At 37.5% G+C, this 20158-nt stretch overlaps 1 protein-coding gene and 1 long non-coding RNA gene across 2 annotated transcripts in view; one reads left to right on the forward strand and one right to left on the reverse strand.

Moving 5' to 3' along the window:
- LOC111573141 (uncharacterized) lies at positions 1–16155 on the forward strand. Its single transcript, XR_002746510.2, has 4 exons — positions 1–78; positions 157–227; positions 859–928; positions 15541–16155. It is a non-coding gene; the product is annotated as an uncharacterized LOC111573141 (long non-coding RNA).
- LOC111573140 (metalloreductase STEAP4-like) overlaps positions 16128–20158 on the reverse strand; it is a 16257-nt gene continuing 12226 nt past the window's right edge. The window contains exon 9 of the mRNA XM_023277157.3: positions 16128–17755. Within this exon, the coding sequence (XP_023132925.1) occupies positions 17492–17755 (264 nt within the window). The 3' untranslated portion in view covers positions 16128–17491. The remainder of the gene's footprint in view (positions 17756–20158) is intronic.

Below are 20158 nucleotides of genomic sequence, written 5' to 3' on the forward strand. Positions count from 1 at the left end.
GTCGAGGGAGATCCTTTTACGATGGTGGAAAAGCTAACGCGACAGTAGCAGCCTTTTGTGGAGAAATTCGGAGATTTGGTGAGCAGAAAACCACTGAAACTTGTGTAAGCATTGAAATATATAAATATAATGACAACTCGTTTGTTAAATTTAAAGATATTGAGAGATTCAAGGCTGTGAACCCTTGTGAGCTGGAATTCCCCTTGCTGCGTGTGGTGCTTAGCATGGTAAGTCCCATTGAGTGTGTTTGTGTGGGCTAATTTAGCATGCTAATCGCCGCTAGCTTAAATGTTAACCTCCGATTGGAACTTCTACTAGCGTTTCTTCAAAGAAAGTGCATATTTTGAGGCCACACGCCTAACAATGGGTTTATTTTACCATATAACAAATGTTACTTGAAGGTTCCTGTGAAAATTATGTTGTAAAGTTGTGAAATGTGCTGTATTTTGTGTTTGTTAGCATTCGTTTTTCTATGGTGCCAATCTGTCAGCACACTAGCGAATCTGTGTTAATGTCAAGTGCATTTACCTGCACTTTGACTAAATTTTGATATATTTGGATACATTTACAAGCCAATTGTATTTCTAATCCACTTCTAAAGCAGTTTTGGATTAATTTATAGGTGTATTCACCCTATACTTTTGAGCAGAGAAACTAATTACTTAATTACTAAATGTAAATTATTTTGATTTCATTTATTGGTAATTGGTAATGTAGAAGGTTGATGCTGAATTATAAATTGTTGTACAACATGGAAAAAGAATGTAGAAAATATTGTAAAGCCTTTACAAACAGGGTAACAAGCTATAGACACTGCAGGTCATAGTTTAAGTTGCTTTATTCTGACCTGTTCCTCAGGTCGGGTTTTTTTTTGGATTGGATTTGGAAATCTTGAGAAGAACCAAGGATCAACTTCCAGTACTGGATGGTGAGTCGAACAAACTGGTAGCTTGTAACCCAACTGGTTACAAACACATAACCGTGAACACTGAACTCTGAACAACTGACACTGAAAGACTGAAAGACAAAAAAAAAAAACAACAAAAAAAACCCCACTAAAGACAAAAAGGACTATTTTTATTTCATTTTATTTATCTTTTTTTCTATTTTTGAAAATGCTATTTTTTTATCATGCACAAACCTTTTTACAATTTACACTTTGCAATTAAATGCAAATTGTCTTTTAATACGGTGTCATCTCCCTTGTTTTCGCACACCCTGGGCTCCTGCGAATTTAGTCTTCTGATCTGGCCTATCCTCCCTTCTACTGTAGTACTTTGGTTAAAGGTAACTATACTGCCATACCTAGTACAAAGACAGTACAGAAGCACTTTAAGTGTTACACCTTCCATAAGAGTTGATGTTTCACGCTGTCTTTCATGCTGTCTGAGCTGTCACAGAAACTTCGATTTCCCCTGACAACCTCTGTGCCAAGTCTTATGCGCTTGCCTGCTTTTCAGAGCTCGATAATGTTATTAGGATGACCACTGCAGCTCTGATTAGTGGTACTTTTGCTCATTATATACCTCCTGATTACTGCTGCAACTGGGCTTATCCTATTTTTTCATTGTTATCTATATTCCTTTATATTTTTTCATCTTTGTGAAGTCTCAGATTTTTCATTTCTTCTAGCCTTTCTTTTCCATTTGGAGCCATGATGCAGACATGCAGATGAACATAGCTCATAGGGCCGAAACTGAGAAAGTTGTGGTGTTCACAGCTCATTGGCTGACTGGAAAGGTGCACTTGCTTCAGTTTCAGTGGTTAGAGGTTTCCTAACTTGTACGTCATTCACTTTCAATACAGTCTTTCTGAAATAGCTGTTTTTGATTGTTTATAAGAAGCAAAACTCTACTGTTCAACTTAAAAATAGTGCATTTATTAGTAGATGATACACTTTAGAATCATTTGACATTTGAAGTGATATTGCACAGAGGTGTGTTCACTTCTGTTGTACACTATACTTCAGTTTTGCATGACTTTATAATAGGAAACCAATTCCTACTTTCACTTTATACACAATTAAGACATGTTTGTGGGCCGGTTGAGACCTTTTACACAACCTTTGTTTTTTATAAACTAGTTGTAGCTGCCAGAAGGGGAAAAAAAGCAGGTGTTCTTACAACCTTATTAGTGCATTGCATATACCACAAAGTTGTCTTGGCACTATTGAGCATCAGAGTATGCATTTCACAGATGAATCGTGGGTGAATTCAACATGAAATTTGTGTGCTTACCCTACAATTTCATCTGTTTATTCATATGGAGAATCAAGCCTTCATGGCTGGACACACATAATCTCATTATGGGTTTCAAGGTGCTCTGGATGTGTGAAATTAAACATGAGTGGAAATGATGAAGGTAGGCTAGCTTGTTTTTCTGCATCTTAATTCCTTCCCTGGGCAATATTGGAATACTCTATCTCATTTATACATCGACAAACACACACACACACGCGCACACACACACACACACACCAATGCACCCAGGAAATAGGCTAACATCAACAGCAGCTTTTTGGTAATAGGAGAAAAAATATAATGCAAGAGGGTGTGAGGGATTGTAAATTGCGTGTGCAGATAATATTGTTAGATGCTAGATAACAGGATGTCTCTGACTAAATGTTCTGCTTTGGGCAAAAAAAAAATAAAAAGCGGCTGCATATTTTTTTCTTGTATCAGGCTTGTTCATGGCAACAGCTGCTTCATCCTCCTCTCTTCCCTTCTCTGCAGCTCAATCATTAGATGCTATACCTCCCTGCAAGTTGTCCCTATACGTCTGAGTCACATGCATATCCAGCAGCTCCTTGTGTCCTATGTAGCACTCTACATCTAACTATTCACAGTATTTTTAGTGTCCAGAATCTGCATGTAAAGTTTGTAATTCTTTTGAAAATAAGCCAAAAGCTGCAGCTTCAGACCGTCACTTGCATTAAAACATAGAGAGACATTAATTAGACTTTTGTTTTGCTGGTTATACAGGCAGGTTAAGTGCGGCAGTGGTGCATGTCTTAACTTATTTTCTTCTTCCAGTCCAAGTTCTTTCAGGGCTGTTTTCAGAGGAGAAAAATCTACTCAGACAAGACAACAGGCGGCATTTTTCTGCCCTCTCCATAACCTCATCGGGTACAAGTCTTCTCTCAAATACCGCCATCAATTGTGTAAAAATTACTATATAAGCCAACATAACAAAACTCCATTGTTCTATTTTTTATGTCCTAATAGAACTGGAGTGCTGTTCCAAGTTCTGTAGGGGAAAGCCAACTATTATGCCAAACAATGGACAGTAGAGCTCGTCTACTGTCCTGCACTTAGAAAATGTCTTTTCTGTACAAATGCAACTCACTGCATTATTGCACAAGCCTGCAGCTACTCTGATTCCTCCAAATGGGGAAAAGAAGTCACCTGAAATAATAATCACAAGGTTTTTTCATTGCTATAATAATGGAAATAATTTATAGTTTGCTCACCAGATCGTCACCCTTGTGGTTTGTGCATACACAGGCACGCTTTTAAAATTTTCTGATTTTTATTACCAAATTCTGTACAGCAGCTCAGCAGTCATCAGGTAAAGTGTCTTTGTCTGACAGCTGCCCGAGGCTCTTTATGCAGGTTGCTGTCCACTGTCGTTCTCTCTTGCACCGTACAATTACTGTTTCATAAGACATTTTTTAGAATTTAACTTTATGCCATTTTCTCTTTATGTCTGTGACAGCCCAATTTGACATAATGTGCTGCTGACAGTTGTATGATGCACTTATTTCAGGTTCTTTAATGGCAGTACTGACACTGCTAAATGTTGTAGCTCACTGATATCAAAGTCTTTTTTTTTACTCTCACTTTTGCCAAATGTAAATGAGAAGATTGTTGTAAACAAATGATTTGTAGCTATACAACTGGGTCATCACTAACAATACCAATATACTACATAAAACTGAAATTAGAGTGGTTTCTATCCATGTCAGACTTGATTACATCACCCAGTTATCCTATTAGACATTTTAGTGCAATTTATCATAATAAGCATTTAGATTCTTGAGTTATGACTAAAAATGTATTTTGTGAGTTTGCAATGATAACCTCTGACTACCAACATCTAACCAGTAAATCCTTGAGTCAAAGTGGAGGTTGTGTACCAGATACAAGGAAATACGGGCATTCCTCACTTGTTGTTTGTACAAGAATGGTATGGATGTGAGTTCACACTGGCTTTGACCTTTGACCACCAAAATCTAATTCAATTTTGGAGTTTCCGCTTTCACAAGGGCAGAATCATAATTTTTCCACCTGCATTGGAGGACATTGATTTTTAATTGATTTGTGAGTATCCTCAGTAACCACTCGATTACAATGGTGGACTCTCTGAGATGTTCCATCTAACTATACTAGTGACTATTCAGAGAAAAGGCACAACCATCTTATCCATATTACACAAACTCACAGCACTGTGTTGGGTCCACAAACTGAAGACCCAAAAACTGAAGCTCGTAACAGAGCTACACTCATAGAACTGCAGTTACATCTAGTAGCTAATATTTTTGTAGCGTAACTTTTGCATGGAACCATTTCTCTGCAGCGGTTGTTCCATTATAGATGCATTTCAACAGCTGAACCACCCTTCATTCAACCACATACAACCAAGTAATTGTGATCCTCTACAAAATGTTAATACAGATTTTGTGGCAATTCAAAGATTTCATTATATTGTCACTGAGGAGTGTGCAAACAGTGTAAAAGTGCATCTATTTTTCATATTTAAATGAAGAATGTGTTTGTTTTTATTAGTTAAATTGCATTTCATTTAGATTTAGCTACTGTTTTAGTTGAAGCTCTTGCACAGGCCCTTAGAGATTGATGGATGAAATGTATTTTTAGATGCTCCGGAAACAAGTACAAAACTGCTGAGCAATGCAAGACTGATGCAGAAACTGCAGCCAAAAGAAAGAAAGTAAAAGCTGGATGGACACAGTGTGATGTCTCAACTGGGTGGGTGTCCTGAGCAGACATTACAGTCTTACGTGTACTTATTTTAATAATTTAAATAGCATCGTATGAGTTTTATTAACATTTTAAAAAGAATAACTTTATCTATGTCTTAATCAATTCAGAGTTACATAAAGATAATTTTTTCTACATAAGCAAATGACATGAGCGAATGACCAAAAAAAGATAACTGTCCTGCAGAGATTTACTGAAAAATTAATAACGAGAAACTGTGCCTCCTCAGTGTGAGTGATGGTGCCATATAAAGACTGAGATGCTGCTCTCTGTTGTTAACAAATTAAATTCTCCAAAAAATCAATTGCAGATTTCCCATCAAATCTAAAATGCTTTTCTTTGCTAAAAGTACAAAAAAAAAAATGGTAAATGGTCTTCAGACTAGACTCTGGCATGATTGAAGAATGTTGTTCTGTTTCATTCTTGCTCTCTTGCCAGCCAGCTGATCTCATCCCGTCTGGGAGCTCAGTGGAACTCTGGGATTTTTTTCCCCCGCTGAGTTGAGCGCTCCGTCTAGTCGTCTCGGTCTGATCCCTCTCCAGGGTTCAACCCCTCCGGCTGATCTGATGCCGTCCTCCACCAAACAGTCACATCACAGAAGTCCTCTGCAGACGTGGTGTAATATTTGGATGTGACAGCGCAGATAGGCCCTTGAAGTTGTGCTGCAGCGAGCCATTTCAGCTGATCAAGAGAGTAGAAACACATCAGACAGCTGACGGTTGTTAATGATTTGTAATCGACCGAAACTCTCCGCTCAGAAAAAAGTAAAGAAACAAGAAAGAAACAAGTACAGTGAAGGGGGAACAAGGAGTTTGGATAAACCAATCAGAATTAATCCAGTGGTGTCTGTTTATACGCTGCATGGATTTACAGAATTATTTAGACATAGTAATTCAATTATACTTTTCTAAATACATTTCTGAGGCGTTCTAGTATATATTAATTTACTTCAGTTTTGCTGATTAGTGGAAATATGGGGTGCGAACCTCCAAACATCAGACATAAATGCCAAATGTTTCACCTTTGGAATAGACTTGTGAAGATGTCCAATCAGAGGCTCACAAAAGTGATATTTAATTTGGACTTCTCCAGTTGTCACTCCTGGACAAATGAGCTGAAATCTTTATTTCATTTGAACAACTCATTTATTTTTCATAATAGGTTACTCTACAGAGTAATATGCCTCTTAGGTTTAGAGAAAAATGGTGTGTTGATATTTGGTATAAACGAAAATTCCGAACTTAGTGTCATATAAAGGACAGATACAGCATGGAACCTTATGTGAAGTATAATTTAAGCAAAAGACCGAGATCTCTGTGTGCATAGTTACACTCAGGAAAATTCCCATCAGCTTTAGAGACTGGGCGGTTTAATGCTACTCCATAGAAGGACAGACTTTGTTTTGCTGTAATTTAGGTGAAGTTGAGAATGGGGTTCATTTTATGTTTTACTGTCCTGTATAAGAAGATATAAAGAGGATACTTTTCAGTAAGATGTCCTCTGTTTATGATGATTTCTTTTGGTTGGATGACCATGAAAACTAGACTTATGTTGTAGAAGGGGAATCATTTTCATGGCAGGATTTCTTTGTCAGGTCCAGCAGAATAATGTGTGTTTTGGATGTATTGCTGCAATGCTAGCATGTTAATGTCTTGTAAACCCATGAGGGTCGGGCACCCTTATATGCATGACACGAAAAAAAATAAATCAATCATATAATCATACAACTTATCAATAGCAGAGTTCAAAAATGTTCTTAAAACCCAACCTGGGGATCAACTGCTGCCTCTTACTGTTATTTTTTGAGTGAACAAGCCAACAAGACCAGATAAGTACCAGCTTGTTGGCCATTTTGATGAGCTACATGAATCAGATTCATCACTTTCTTGGGTTAAACACAGTATGCATTACATTGTGGACAGATATCTTGTGATACTTTGTCAAGCTCCTTTTAAATAACTGCTTAGGTCTTTATATACCTCAGCTATATTAAACCCAAAGACCTTTCGACTATTTTCAGGGTAATTTCAGTACTTTTACATTTAAGCTCTCACCATGGTCAATGTAAGGTCTAGTCATACATGCTGCATCTTGTTATATTCACAGCAGTCCAGGCTGTTCAGATCTTCCCTCGTTGGATATGATAATATTTGCAGATTTGTGGAGGAGAAATTATTTGGAATCTGGCAATATCAGAAAAATAATGGTGGGAAACTCCATTCGTATCCATGAACAGTAGCAGCCAACTTGCACAGATGGCAAGCCGGGCAATTGTTTGACCCTTCCACCCCAAAACAAGGGCCCCCTGGTGGCCTCTTTGCATTGGACCCTCCAGAGTCTTAGGATCATTGCTGCCTTCTTGCACACAGGTGACCTACCCAATGGCAATCCCTTTATCTGTGTTTATTTTTCATACAAAGTGTATACAAAGATTACTCTTTGGCACACATCTGATTTTATCGGAAAGGGTGACTTCTGCCTACATTATGAAATGACGGAGATTTTGGAACAAATTCATCCAATAAGCAGAAGTTTGAAAGTGAGTGAGGAAGTAAAATATGACTTTGCAGAAGTCTGACCTGTATCGTTATTACTTCTGTCTGTACAAAATTGGTTACAAGCATAATACAGAGATCCAGCTGTGCTATATTTGATGTCATATTAACATAGCAATAAAATGATGAGTTTGTGAGTTATGGGTGTGGAGATGGACACATATGATGAAATCTGATGTAAATTTAAGCAGCTAGCATTGTTGAAAAGGTCAAATCACAGCCATTGGGTTCTAAGGGTTCATCCCATGATTTCTGTTTCCTTGTTTACTTTTTTTTTTTTTTTTAATGCATGTTATTTCCTAATCATAAAATTGGTTAAATATGTCCCAAATTTTCATTTTCTATAGGAACCAAGAGCTCTAACTGGATGTATGCGAATGGTTTATGGTTCATAAGATAGCATTCAGAGTCTACAGAAAGTGATGCACGTCTTCCTGCTCTCACTCCCAACCCAGGGCTTGGTCAGGACCTTTTGGCATGAATTTTTGATGCACTGGGTGCCCCTTTAGCATCATTTTTTAACATTGGTTCGTCAGGCACTATATAGACCCGCAGTGTCCTTGTAATGAGGTTAAAGGGGTGGTGGAATTAGTCAATCATGAGACTACAGGCCATTTTCCAGCAGACAAACTTGCATTTTGAGGCCTGAAACGTTGTGTTTGTTCTGACCGCAAATAGCGTCCATGTAGGACATCTTTCAGGGCTGATTTGGGAGGAGGAAAAAGATGCTTTTCAGGCTGGGTACTTCTGAGAAACGCTGCTGTGCATGTGTGATTGGTTCAACTCAGAAAAGAACATGTACCATTTTTCTCTCATCCTTTCCTCTTGAACATCGCAATCAATGCTGTAACATTCGCCGTACTACACATCCATACTTACTCAACAAACCAACCATTGTTCCTACATGTTTCATATAACTAGAGTCACGCCCAATAATTACTACTTTAAATCATTTTTGTGCACTCAGAGCTAATTTCATGGTTGAAGGTGTTGGATTTTACATCGCAATGGAAACAGAAAGGTTGAAGAGGCCAAATTGAGGGCTGTTCCTGCAAATGTTCATAGCACTTTGTGCCTACCTGGCTTTCCTGTAAATGGAAAGCTACCTTATCGCACTTTGTGTTTATTATTGAGCTTTTTTGTCTTGTTTTTTTTTTTTAATTTTTAGTTGGTCATTGGTTAAGTTTCGGCACCAAAAATATTTGGTAAATGCTTGGAAAAGATAATGAACCACAATAAAATCCAGTTACAATAATAACACGTATTAGAAGGAAAAAAAACCTCCCTGGAGCCATAAAAAAAAAAATCACCTCTTACCCTTAGAATCAGCTGATTTTTAACTTACAATAACTTTCGTTACTGTCATGAAGCCATGCAAATTGTTCCCTTCATACAACTTTTCTTTTTCCAACATTTAGGAGCTTTCATATATGAGTATATTAGAACACAGCAAGATATAGGTAAAAATGAGATTTACTATAACTTGCTTTGACCAATCATCTATACCACATGCGGATAAGCCTTTATCCGCAGCCTTTAAAGTTTACCTAAAACATTTTTTGCTTTGTTAAATTATTTGAAAAGAGACAATACATCCAAGGTACCAATGCTTGTTTCTTTGACCCTGTCATTTAAGGGAAAATGGGTGCAGTTTTGCTATTGAAACTATGACATATCCCATAATATTGATGCACAAAACTGGATACAGGAAAAATCGTGCAGAGCAAAAATGAGATTTTGGCTTTAGAGTGTGACACCTAGGGTGGCTGTAAGGCTGATTTGGTTGCAGTTTTCACAAGAATGTGTTTTTTTCATTTCTGTGTCAAAGATCTGTACTTATAAAGTTATGAAATATTATGGAAAAAGTAACATTAATTGAAAAGGGACGTCCTGTAGGGGTTTAAAGGGCCTGAAAATATTGATAATCTGAAGGTCAAAGTTTGCATGGCTTCATTAGATATACTTAAGTTATAGTACAAAACAAAAACCAGCTGATTCGAGGGGGTCAGGTGGGCATTTTTTTTTTCCAGATTTGGTTGATTTTTCATGAAATAAGTCCTCTTCTATAACAACCTTCTCCTCAGTTTTCACCCCTACCACTGTGGCAAATCTCTATGCATCTATTATATGATTAACTGCCTGAAAAGCGGCAACACTGATGACACCAGCAGAGAACATGTGACTACAGCCCCATTGTGTCTTGTTCTGATGTTTATATAGAAGTTAATCAGACAAGCATTGAGAACTGAAATTCAAAGGTCCATATGTGAAGAGTTCAGGAGCAACACTGCTTCAAAAACAGAAGACAAAGAGGAAATTATTGGAACACAAGCCTGATCTTTACCCTTTGTGTTGAAAAGATGGTGCTTACAGGGTTGTAGCATATATTTCTGAAACCAACGATGAATAGACTATTGTTAGCTATAAGAATGAGAAAGGGTTTCAGACCTTTAGAAGAACATTAACAGGAAATCAACAAACGAAATATCGCTAAAGCCACTGCACAAGGTCTTTTCTTTTACTGGAAGTGTAAAATGTTCATGACATCTGCTTTAAGCGAAGTGAATTTAATCAGCTTGAATTTCTAACAAAAAGCATCAAGTTGAATATAAATTCCTGAAACTGCTGCTGTTCTGACATTGACACCAACAAGGACAAAGAAGCAGCGAGCGCATTAAAAGTCGCTATTCAGTTTCATTGTTGCCCCAACATCGTGATACAGACTGCAAGGGAAGATCACGGCATGGTGTCCAACACGGAATAAAAGAAATGAGAGCACCTTCTTGTCCTTCTGATTATTACTGTATTTTGTTTCAAGCCAGGAGAAGTAAAAGTTCTAATGTCAACACAGCAGCCTTGTTTTTTTTTTTTTTTTTTCCTTTTTCTGGAATTATAACTGAACATTTTTATGGTGACTGTCAGATGTTTGTTTCTCCTGGTGATGCTGACAACATCTGCTGAAAGTCCTCAAGGTAGAATATATATCGTCTTTATGTAACAAAGGAGGCACGGTAGGAAATTTCCCAATAAAGTTACATATGTTTGTAAGGAAAAAAAAGACTTTTGCAATAGTTAAGACCAAAATGATTCATACTCATGTTAAATATTGATTAATAGTTCATTTTTGTTTGACCAGTAGGTTTTTTATAGCTGGAAATGACATAAACATGTAATGTATTGGAGCTGGTAATGATAATTTGTAGTATTTTCTATGTTTTTACATTTTTACAAAAACTTTTACCAAAATTATTCACATGCCTTGAAAATACTGCGATTTTTAAAGGAATTTCCTGTTCAAATTTGATCCATGAGCTACAGTGTTGCGATAAATATACCAATCTGTCAATCAAAGTTTATTTTTATAGCCCTTTACAACAGCCCAAAGGGTGACCAAAGTGTTTCACAGTGAAAAACAAGAGAATAGCTTAAAAAAAATACAGTAACTTAAAACAGGACAAACAGTCGCACTGACCTACAGGCAAATTTAGAATAATCAATTAACCTCAGCACATTTTTATACTATAATATAAAATAAGAACAACTGTGGTCAGTTAGTTTTCTCATAAATCTCCAGTAGTGTAGCGTCCATACAGGCAGCAGTCGACATTTTTTGTGATTTCGTGAGTCAGCAGTTCTGCTTTTTTTTTTTTTTTTTGTATATCTGTCAGCTAATAGCTTCCTCAGCTAATGTGAGACTGAATACATCCTCATAGGTTTAGAATAGTCTTCATTTAAATACATATGTACCATTAGTTTTGATTAATGAATAATAATTAATCATTTGCATTTAATTCATGGCTCAGGAAGCACTGATTTTCCTGTGATGTATTAAAAACCCAACTAAAGTATCTGCAGTCGCTTATAGGCAGGAGCAGAATAAATCGTGTTTTCATTATTAGGCCGACTGTCTCGCTGTCTCTCTCTCTTTTTTTGTTCCTGTATTCTTGCAGTAAGTCCATAGCTGTACATAATATTGTATTCAACCAGCAAAACTGAAAACTCCCTGCAATAATTCCCTTTATGCACCAGAAAAATCCCACAAATGCTACAGCTAAGTTAATGAAGTTAAAAGAGTTTCTACATTGTTAGTTCGGTGCACAACAGAGTCTGAAGCAGTTATACAGAGTTCTGTGAGTTAGTCCATTATTCCGAATGAGATGGAGCCATGGTCCAACAGTGATGAAAGTTCAGTATTATTTTTGACAAACAAAATCAAAAACCTTCATAATTTCTGCAGCTGAACAACAATGTTCAGCAGCAGAGGCTCCAGGTAAAATGTAAATAATAAATCAGACTTCCGCAAACTCTTTAAACAAAGACTGATTTTTTTACTGCAAAATTCAAACTAGTGAGAGTGTTTGTAAAAAAAAAAAAAAAAAAAAAAAAAAGTAATTTAAAGCCAGCCTCCTTCTTCTTCCTCACATGACCTAGAGGTTTATGTTGGTTTTCATGATTGCATGAGGGCTTCTAATGTTGTTCTTCTGTTTTCTCGCTGCTGTGAAGTTTGCGAGTCAGTGCTTCAAAAACGATCCTGTAGTCCCGCTCTAAATTTCATCATAATGAAACTAAAGTAAAATGAACCAGAGAGGCACAGAGTTCACTTCGATGTTTCCTGGAAGCATCACTGCGGCACGAGACAGAAACCACAAACTAAACGTGGAAATCTGTGGAGATAAACCGGGTTACTGGTTGTCAAGATGTGGCTGCAATTAGCAAGAAGTGTGGAGGACTAGTTATTTATTATCACCACTTTTTTTTTTTTTGTTTTTTTTTTTTTACATCTCTTCTCTGAAAAACTGACATTTGCTTGCTGCTGATGCTGTAGCCTACTTGCAAACCTCCAGAGACCTCCACAATAAATTGGACTGCGAAAGCAGGAGCCGCAGCAGTAACACTACTCACCTTAAACACCTCTCTTCTGACATTCCTGCTGAATCAATTTAGCATTATGTGCTGTGTGAGAACTCAGAAAAAGCCCCTTGTGGTAGGCTAGCTGCTTCCTGATGTAATGGAGAGCAACTGTTACCACAGCACGCTGACAGATTGAAAATTTGAGAACATTGTAAAGGTCTATTCCACCAGACAATGAGAAACACTTCTGCTTGAGATACCGTTTGCTCCATTGACATCCTGGACGAGATGCATGTGCCCCGTGCTGTGCTGAAAATATGAGTCCTAAATGCAATCCCGAGGATTCCACAGTTGGGCTTTCTGATCTCTATTTAAGGAGCAAAACTTTAAATCATTCCATGCAAAAAAGCTGCTTTTTAACCTGAAACGCTCATAATTCAAAGTGCAGCGAAGGCAGAAATGCTGAAAAGGTAAAGAATTCTGAAAACCTTCTTTCAGAATAGTTAAGGTTTAATAATTGTTCAGAAATAAAATATCTTAAGATCCTTTTCTGGGTGTTAGATGCATGCACAGCCTTGAAGTCCTCTGAAAGAAAACATTGTTGGGACATGAGAAAACCAAGCAAAATGTTTTAGATTTATGCTGAGATATGTAGATAATAAGATGATAAGATATGTAAGTAGCACTAATGCAATATTGTATGATTATCAAACCTCAAAATATATATCTACAATCTGCATTGGAGATGAAATAGAAAATTTCACACTTAAAGCACAAGAAATGGGCATAATTTACGTTTTTGGACAAAAATAAACCGATTTTCTAACATCTCAGGGATAATTTTGTTAAAGGGCAAATTGTGCAAAAACTCAAATTATGTCCAAAAATCAGCAGAGCACTGTACAGTTTCATCCCACACTTTTCATTTTAAATAGTACTGATGAATTTTGTGCGAACTTGTCATTAAATCTGCCTCATAAACCCACAATTCCTGTTTGTTTGTGCTCGTACAGACTTAAACCTCTGTGGCTGGACTTTCATCAAGCTATTCTAAGTTCAAGGCTGTCTAGTCGTGAACATAAACACGAGAGAATATGATGTATGCAAGTTAGCAGGTTTTCACAGATTTTCTGCACGCTGCTACATCTTAATTCTTTCCCAGGGCGATATTGGAATACTTCATCTCGCACACCAGCACAGACACACAAAGCCCAACGCACCGCAGCAGCAGGAAACAGGCTAAAATCAACAGCAGTTCTTTGGTAATGGGAGGATTTTACAATAGCAGAGGGTGTGAGGGATTACAGATTGCGTGTGCAGATAATGCTGTTAGATGTGAGATAACAGGATGTGTCTGACTAAATGTTCTGCTTTGGGCAAAAAAAAAAAAAAAAAAAATACGAGGCGCTGCATATTCCTCATAGCACCAGACTATCATGGCGACAGCTCCTCCATCTTCCTCCCTTTGCTCCTCTGCCTATGGATCATTAGTGTCGTACATACTAACCTCCTCTAACTGTTCTGCTACAGCAAGCCCCTTTAATATTTAATTGCAGAGTTTGACTTTCCAGAAATAAAATGACACATTGTCACCATTCTGACTAGTCAGAAATTTTGAAACAATATTGCAGATGTCTCGGAATTTTGTGTGTTTTTGCTACCAATTCAATCGAGTCATTTTATGTTTAGTGTCTGCCGGTACCCGATGGTATTTTTCTAGATAATCCACCCTTCAAGTGTTGTGGATTAGCTTACAGTTTACCTGCTTACTTTTTAATATCATTGTTTCACAAGAAGATGAGTATTTCAGTGTTGGCAAGCAGAGCACATTGTTAGCTAGTAAAGGAGCACCGTGACAGAGACTTTTATAAGGCTTAGTGACGTCAGGCCAGCAGTTAAATACTAAATTAGCTGGAATAAACTAGAACAGTGCTCCTCAAATCTCCCCTGATGACTGTTTTCATGACTTTTCCACGTAACAACATATGTAAACTAGGAATCGGCTATAGGTTTATGCTAATATCGATCTGTTTAGAAATTCTTGCGATTTACCCTGATCCCAGTTTTAGGATGTGGCTGTGGATGTCCCCATCTTAAATGTCATCATCATTATTATTATGGGATGTTGCTGATGCCGCGGATGTGAAGCTTCACGTTGGATATCTATCCAGCAAAGTACATGAACAGTGTTGGCAGAAATCATGGCAACTGTGAGGAGTTTGTGGAGAATGAGAGCCTCATTCATGAGATTACTTGAGGTTGAAATTTCCAAGAACTTCTGCCTCAGCTTCTGACGCAACTACAGATATCTGCAGTCATTTTGCCTGGTCAAAACTCTAATTCAAGATATCTGTAAATACAGGTTTCAGATATGGTAAAAGTGAGGTCATTTGTCTTGGAAGAATGATGATGTGGATATGTGAAATGTTGTTTTTGATTAGGAAGACTTGAATTTACGGATAACTGCAATGCATGCCCGGCCTTCCCAGGATCTTTCTACATGGAGTTTGCATGTTCTCCCTGTGCACACGTGGGTTTTCTCCAGGTAGTCCAGCTTCCTCCAACAGTCCAAAAACATGCTGAGGTTAACTGGTAATTCTAAATTGTCCGTAGGTGTCTGTGTGAGTGCGATTGTTTGTCTCTATATGTAGCTCTGTGGGTGTCCCCTGCTGTCATGCCTTTGAAGGCATTAATAATTTCATAACAGTTAAAAGGTTACAAATAAGTTCATAGTGTGTAATTAAGTTGATTTAAGGTTAAAAACTGTTGAAGGACAATAGTTAAAAAGTTATCGGAGTGAAACACTTCTTCAAAAAGATCGTCTTGTATTTCGACAATCTTTGACGTTTTGACGTCAGACAGACTAACGGTACGGCAGAAACAGTTTCAAAGACTACATGTAAACGCTGCTGTGGCTAAACGTTTGAGCCTAGAGAAATTTTCGTCTTTGTAAATATCAAGTTTACAAAGTACTCGTATAGAGGCCACGAAGTTATGAATTGTTACTTCAGAAAGTTTTGTAAATTCTGTCGTGTTTTCATTGTCAGCTACCGATGTTAGCGATGTGTATCAGTTAGCTGTTGTATTAGCATACCACGTACAGCGATGTTGATTGCATATGTGTTTGTATGTTACAGTTACCACAAGTTCAAAAGATGCCTTCATAAACCCAAGAAAAGAAAGCCTTGTGTGTGGAGTATCTTTTGATGGTTCGCTGGCTGTCTAGCAGTACAGTTACCTGTTGTGAGGACAGCACACCTGCCTTCGCCCTAAGTCAGCTGGGATAGGCTCCAGCCCCTCCCACGACCCGAATGAGGATTAAGCGGTGTACAGAAGATGGATGGATGGATATCTGCGATATATATCCAGTCTGGCAAGTAAATGTTAAAACTGTTCACCTCCTGCTTTTTTTTTTTTTTTTTTTTTTAGCTTCTGACGTGTGCAACATCATTTCAGCTTGTTAAAACAATAATTCAGGTACATTTTAACTACTTATAATTCAGTTTGAGACATCTACATCATGGCGTTCTGACAAGTTCAAACTTAAGATATACATATAGACAAAAAGAACTATGTTAATATATTGAATTAACCCTTCAATGCACGAATGATTGGACCCTACACTATTCCATAAATGGGTCACATATAACTCATATAAAAGTCTATGTGTTTTTATGCCATTTTTGTCATTTTGGTCATTATATTTTTGTCCACACAAAAATGATTTCATGTTTGAAGTATGTTTATTTTTCACCTTATGACAGATTTTGAACATTTTCATGATTGAAAAAGAAGAATATTACACAGAACAGCAATAGAAGAATGTCAACATCCATTTTGGAGACATATTTAAACTCTTTTCCTCCAGCTGTTGCTACTCTCTGTCCCTCCAAGTTTGTGCACTTCATCGCCTCTCGCATGACATTATCAGTATAAAAGGTGACTTAAAAATTTAACTGGAATGATACCAGAAAGATGTTTTTGTGGAATAGCTCCAGATAGCCACAGTTCATATTGGGGATATTTGCAGCAGAATTGTTTATTTTCACTAGAAACGATTGAATTAAGAGTATCTGCAATGCATATCCAGCTATTAAATGTTACAACAGGTTGCTGTATTCTGCACCTTTTCACTACCTCTGTTTACCATGTGATCAAGTCAGGCCTGATCTTTCTATTAAGCTGCTCCGCATTGGTCCACACATATATTAGAGGCAGCTTGCATGGTTTAATACTATTTCTTGCTTCAGCTCTGCAAATTTGCTACTGACTAACACTGCAATAGCACTTTTCATGACACTTGTTCTGCCTCTCGAGTCTGCTTTTGGCTGCACAATCCGTCATCCACCTTCACACTTGTCACTGCATGTATTAACGCTGCATGTGGAAAGCATAATTAGCTTAACCTTGCTCTCCTTTACGTTGCATGTGTGCATATGCAAGCGTGTGTGCCTCGGCGTGCACGTTGGCATGCCCTTGAGAGGCAAGGCAGGTTTGGGTAGTGAGGTATTTGTGTCAGAAAACGGCGAGATCAATAGCATCCTGAAAAGAGAGCAACCTCGGGGATGCAATTGCACCACTTGAAGGGAAAACGAGAGCGGAAAACTGAAAAACTAGTGCCTGTGTTTATCAAAACAATGCATTTCAGCAGGGAATATCAATCTATTTTTCACCACGTTCGGTGGAAAAGATGCAACACAAACATGAAATCTGCTTTTTCCCCCATTCTTTCTTTCTTTCAATGCTCAAAGAAAGTAGACATTAAAAATATTTATATCCACAGAGACCTGTCCACTTGGCTGAAATAAACCATAGCTTCTTGTTTTGCTTGGCTATTGCACAATTGAGAGTCACACACAAACTGGACTAAATTAGTTTTTTGGAAACATTGCTTCTTTAGAGAATTAAAGCTTCTCTCCTAAAATACTTTGTGCAAAGCATTCAATATTGTAAATCCTTTCACCTACTTACAAATTAGCACATTTAATTTAATACTTTAGTTGCAAGTAGGGCAGTATTTTTTTGTTTCCTTCCGAAGAAAATGTGAAAGAAACACCCAATTATCAGATGATTTCCAAAGGTCAGAGTTCACAGGTTGGTGAATTTGACGTCATCCGTCTCCCTCCTTGGCGGGGTCCTCTCCCAGCCCTGCCGAATGCGCATCAGAGTGCGGTCAACGCAGGGAATGATGATGATAAACTTGAGCACCAGAACCACAGACGGTACAATGAGACAGAGCATAAACGCTGGAGGAGTGTACCACTTGTAGGTAGCTCGACTAAGGAATTTGTCCCAGCCGTAAATGTAGCCGTGTGCCGTGCAAATGAAGAGAGTCAGGTAGCCCAGCTTAGACTGAAAAAAAAAAAAACAAAAAAACAGAAAATTCAACAACTGAAAGAATAGCTTTTTAGGAATTATCACCTTGTTGTTGAGGGCTATGAGAGTACTGGAGCCACTATCTTATGTGTTTAGTAAATGTTTTTGGTGCAGCTTACAAACACTGACTTTATCTTAGCATTCGCTAACGTTCAAAAGTTTGGGCTCCATGAAAACTCACACTTTTATTCATGTGCTAACATAACTGCACAAGGGTTTTCTAATCATCAATTAGCCTTTCAACACCATTAGCTAACGCAATGTAGCATTAGAACACAGGAGTGATGGTTGCTGGAAATGTTCCTCTGTACCCCTATGGAGATATTGCATTAAAAATCAGCCGTTTCCAGCTAGAATAGTCACATTAACAATGTCTAGACTGTATTTCTGATTCATTTAATGTTATTTTCATTGAAAAAAAAGCTTTTCTGTCAAAAAATAAGGACATTTCTAAGTGATCCCATACTTTTGAACGGTAGTGTAAATACCAGAAACAAGCGGAAAGAGGTGGTGTCACTGTCCAAAGGTGACAAAATCCACCGTCTCTCATCTACCTCACTAAATGGCGTATGATAACTAAAGAGGGGAGTGCACTCAGGCAAGAAAAAGTCCAGCCCATAACCCCTTGTAAAACCATAATGCGTTGATTTTACCACTTCAGTTTCCGTAAGGAATAAACATACAGTATAATTAAACCTGTTCCAGAAATACATTTCCTTTCCGGTAATTTGACTGCAATCTTACAAGGTCAGACCTGTTTTGTTTCACTTTTAGTACAGCACAAGTGTGAAGTGCATTGTGTTGCATTACGGAATTGGCAAGCGAGAGCAACTTACTTGAAGTTGGATTCAATTCTGGAAGGTTTTTTTTTTCATATTTTAACACCAATATTAAAAAGTACCATCACAAAAAACACCTTCCTCTTTTTAGATTACAAACATACATAATCTGTAACAGTTTAGAGTAATGAGATTCACCAATAATGAATGTAATTGAGATTTTGGCAACATTAAAAGGAGCTGAAGTTTAATTTGTTGCTTCCAGCTGTTTGTAGGAGTTTTTCCTCCGAGTTCATTAAACATCTACAGCTTTAGACAACAGTAGGATCTATATGAGCATCTCCAAGATATTTACACACATGGAACAACAGCAGTAACTTTATTATGTAACTATAATTAATTATGAATTATCCCCGACATGGACTCAGGAGCTAATAGTAAGTCTCATTGTTTACTTTTATTCGTCTCAGGCAGGCGAGTTGTCAGACAGAATCGCAGTTTACCAGCTGTAGTTAAATCATTTGCACAGAAAAGGGCTTTGTGCACATTTTCTGTTATTCAGTTTTAATTCTAAGCTACGCTAACTGTCTGCTGCTACTTTACCATAAAGATGGGGAAAAGGCATCAGCTGTCTCACTTAACTCAGCATGAAAAGCAAAATGCTATTTTCCAAAATGCCAAACTGTTCCGCTAAGAGTTTTCTGCAGAATGAAAGAATAATTGACACGTACATATAGCAGAGAGACATTTCTAAATAACAAACAGTGCATTATTAAAACATCTGGCATTCCATAATAGACAGTCGGTAACTAAAAGCCTACTGTGCATTCAGTAAATTTCTGCCATTTTCTCAATAGATAAAAAAAACGTTTTAGTAAAATAAAAATAAAAGCACTGCAGGAAAAAAAAATGACTTGCCACATACTAAATCCAACTTTCCTGTGGTATTATTCTCATAGATCTGAAGATGAGCGTCTGAGTATTTTATGCAGAATCCTCAAGTGCTACCATAAGCTAAAAATATAAAAATTGTTTCACAGTCATTCCAGCATAATTGGTTTTGTAGCACCAGTGGCCTTTGAGGCTCAGTTATTGTTAATTACTTGGATAATGTGCTTTCATTTAGATTTCTAGCATTTGGCCGCTCGTGTTCTCTTCCACTGCGGATTACAATAAGTGCAAATGGCACAATAAAGACACGTTCATATTGATGTGATGCAGGAATAAACCTCTGTAATGATCATTTGGGAAGGTATTTAACCAGTCTGGAACAGCAAAACATTACATTCCCTGGTTGATGTCACACACAGGAGAGAAAAAAGTAGGTTGATGTAAATTGTTATGTTATTTTATGGCTTTCACAACTCACCAAATCATAAGAATTTTCTTGACTCGCACCTCTATGCCTGCATTCACTATCTGAGGCCTATCTATGGACCTGACCTTTACATAAATGGGCCTGTGACCTGTTTTAACAATCATCCCGCTTGGGATTATACCAGGTATCATAATTCTATTTAATGAATAACTTAACATTTAAAATCCTGGGCTAAAGTCAGCCAAGGTTTCACTCCGAGCGCCCGTGTTAGGCAGTTAGTTA

This window comes from Amphiprion ocellaris, chromosome 9 (genome assembly GCF_022539595.1).
Source record: "Amphiprion ocellaris isolate individual 3 ecotype Okinawa chromosome 9, ASM2253959v1, whole genome shotgun sequence".
Lineage (NCBI taxonomy): Eukaryota > Metazoa > Chordata > Actinopteri > Pomacentridae > Amphiprion > Amphiprion ocellaris.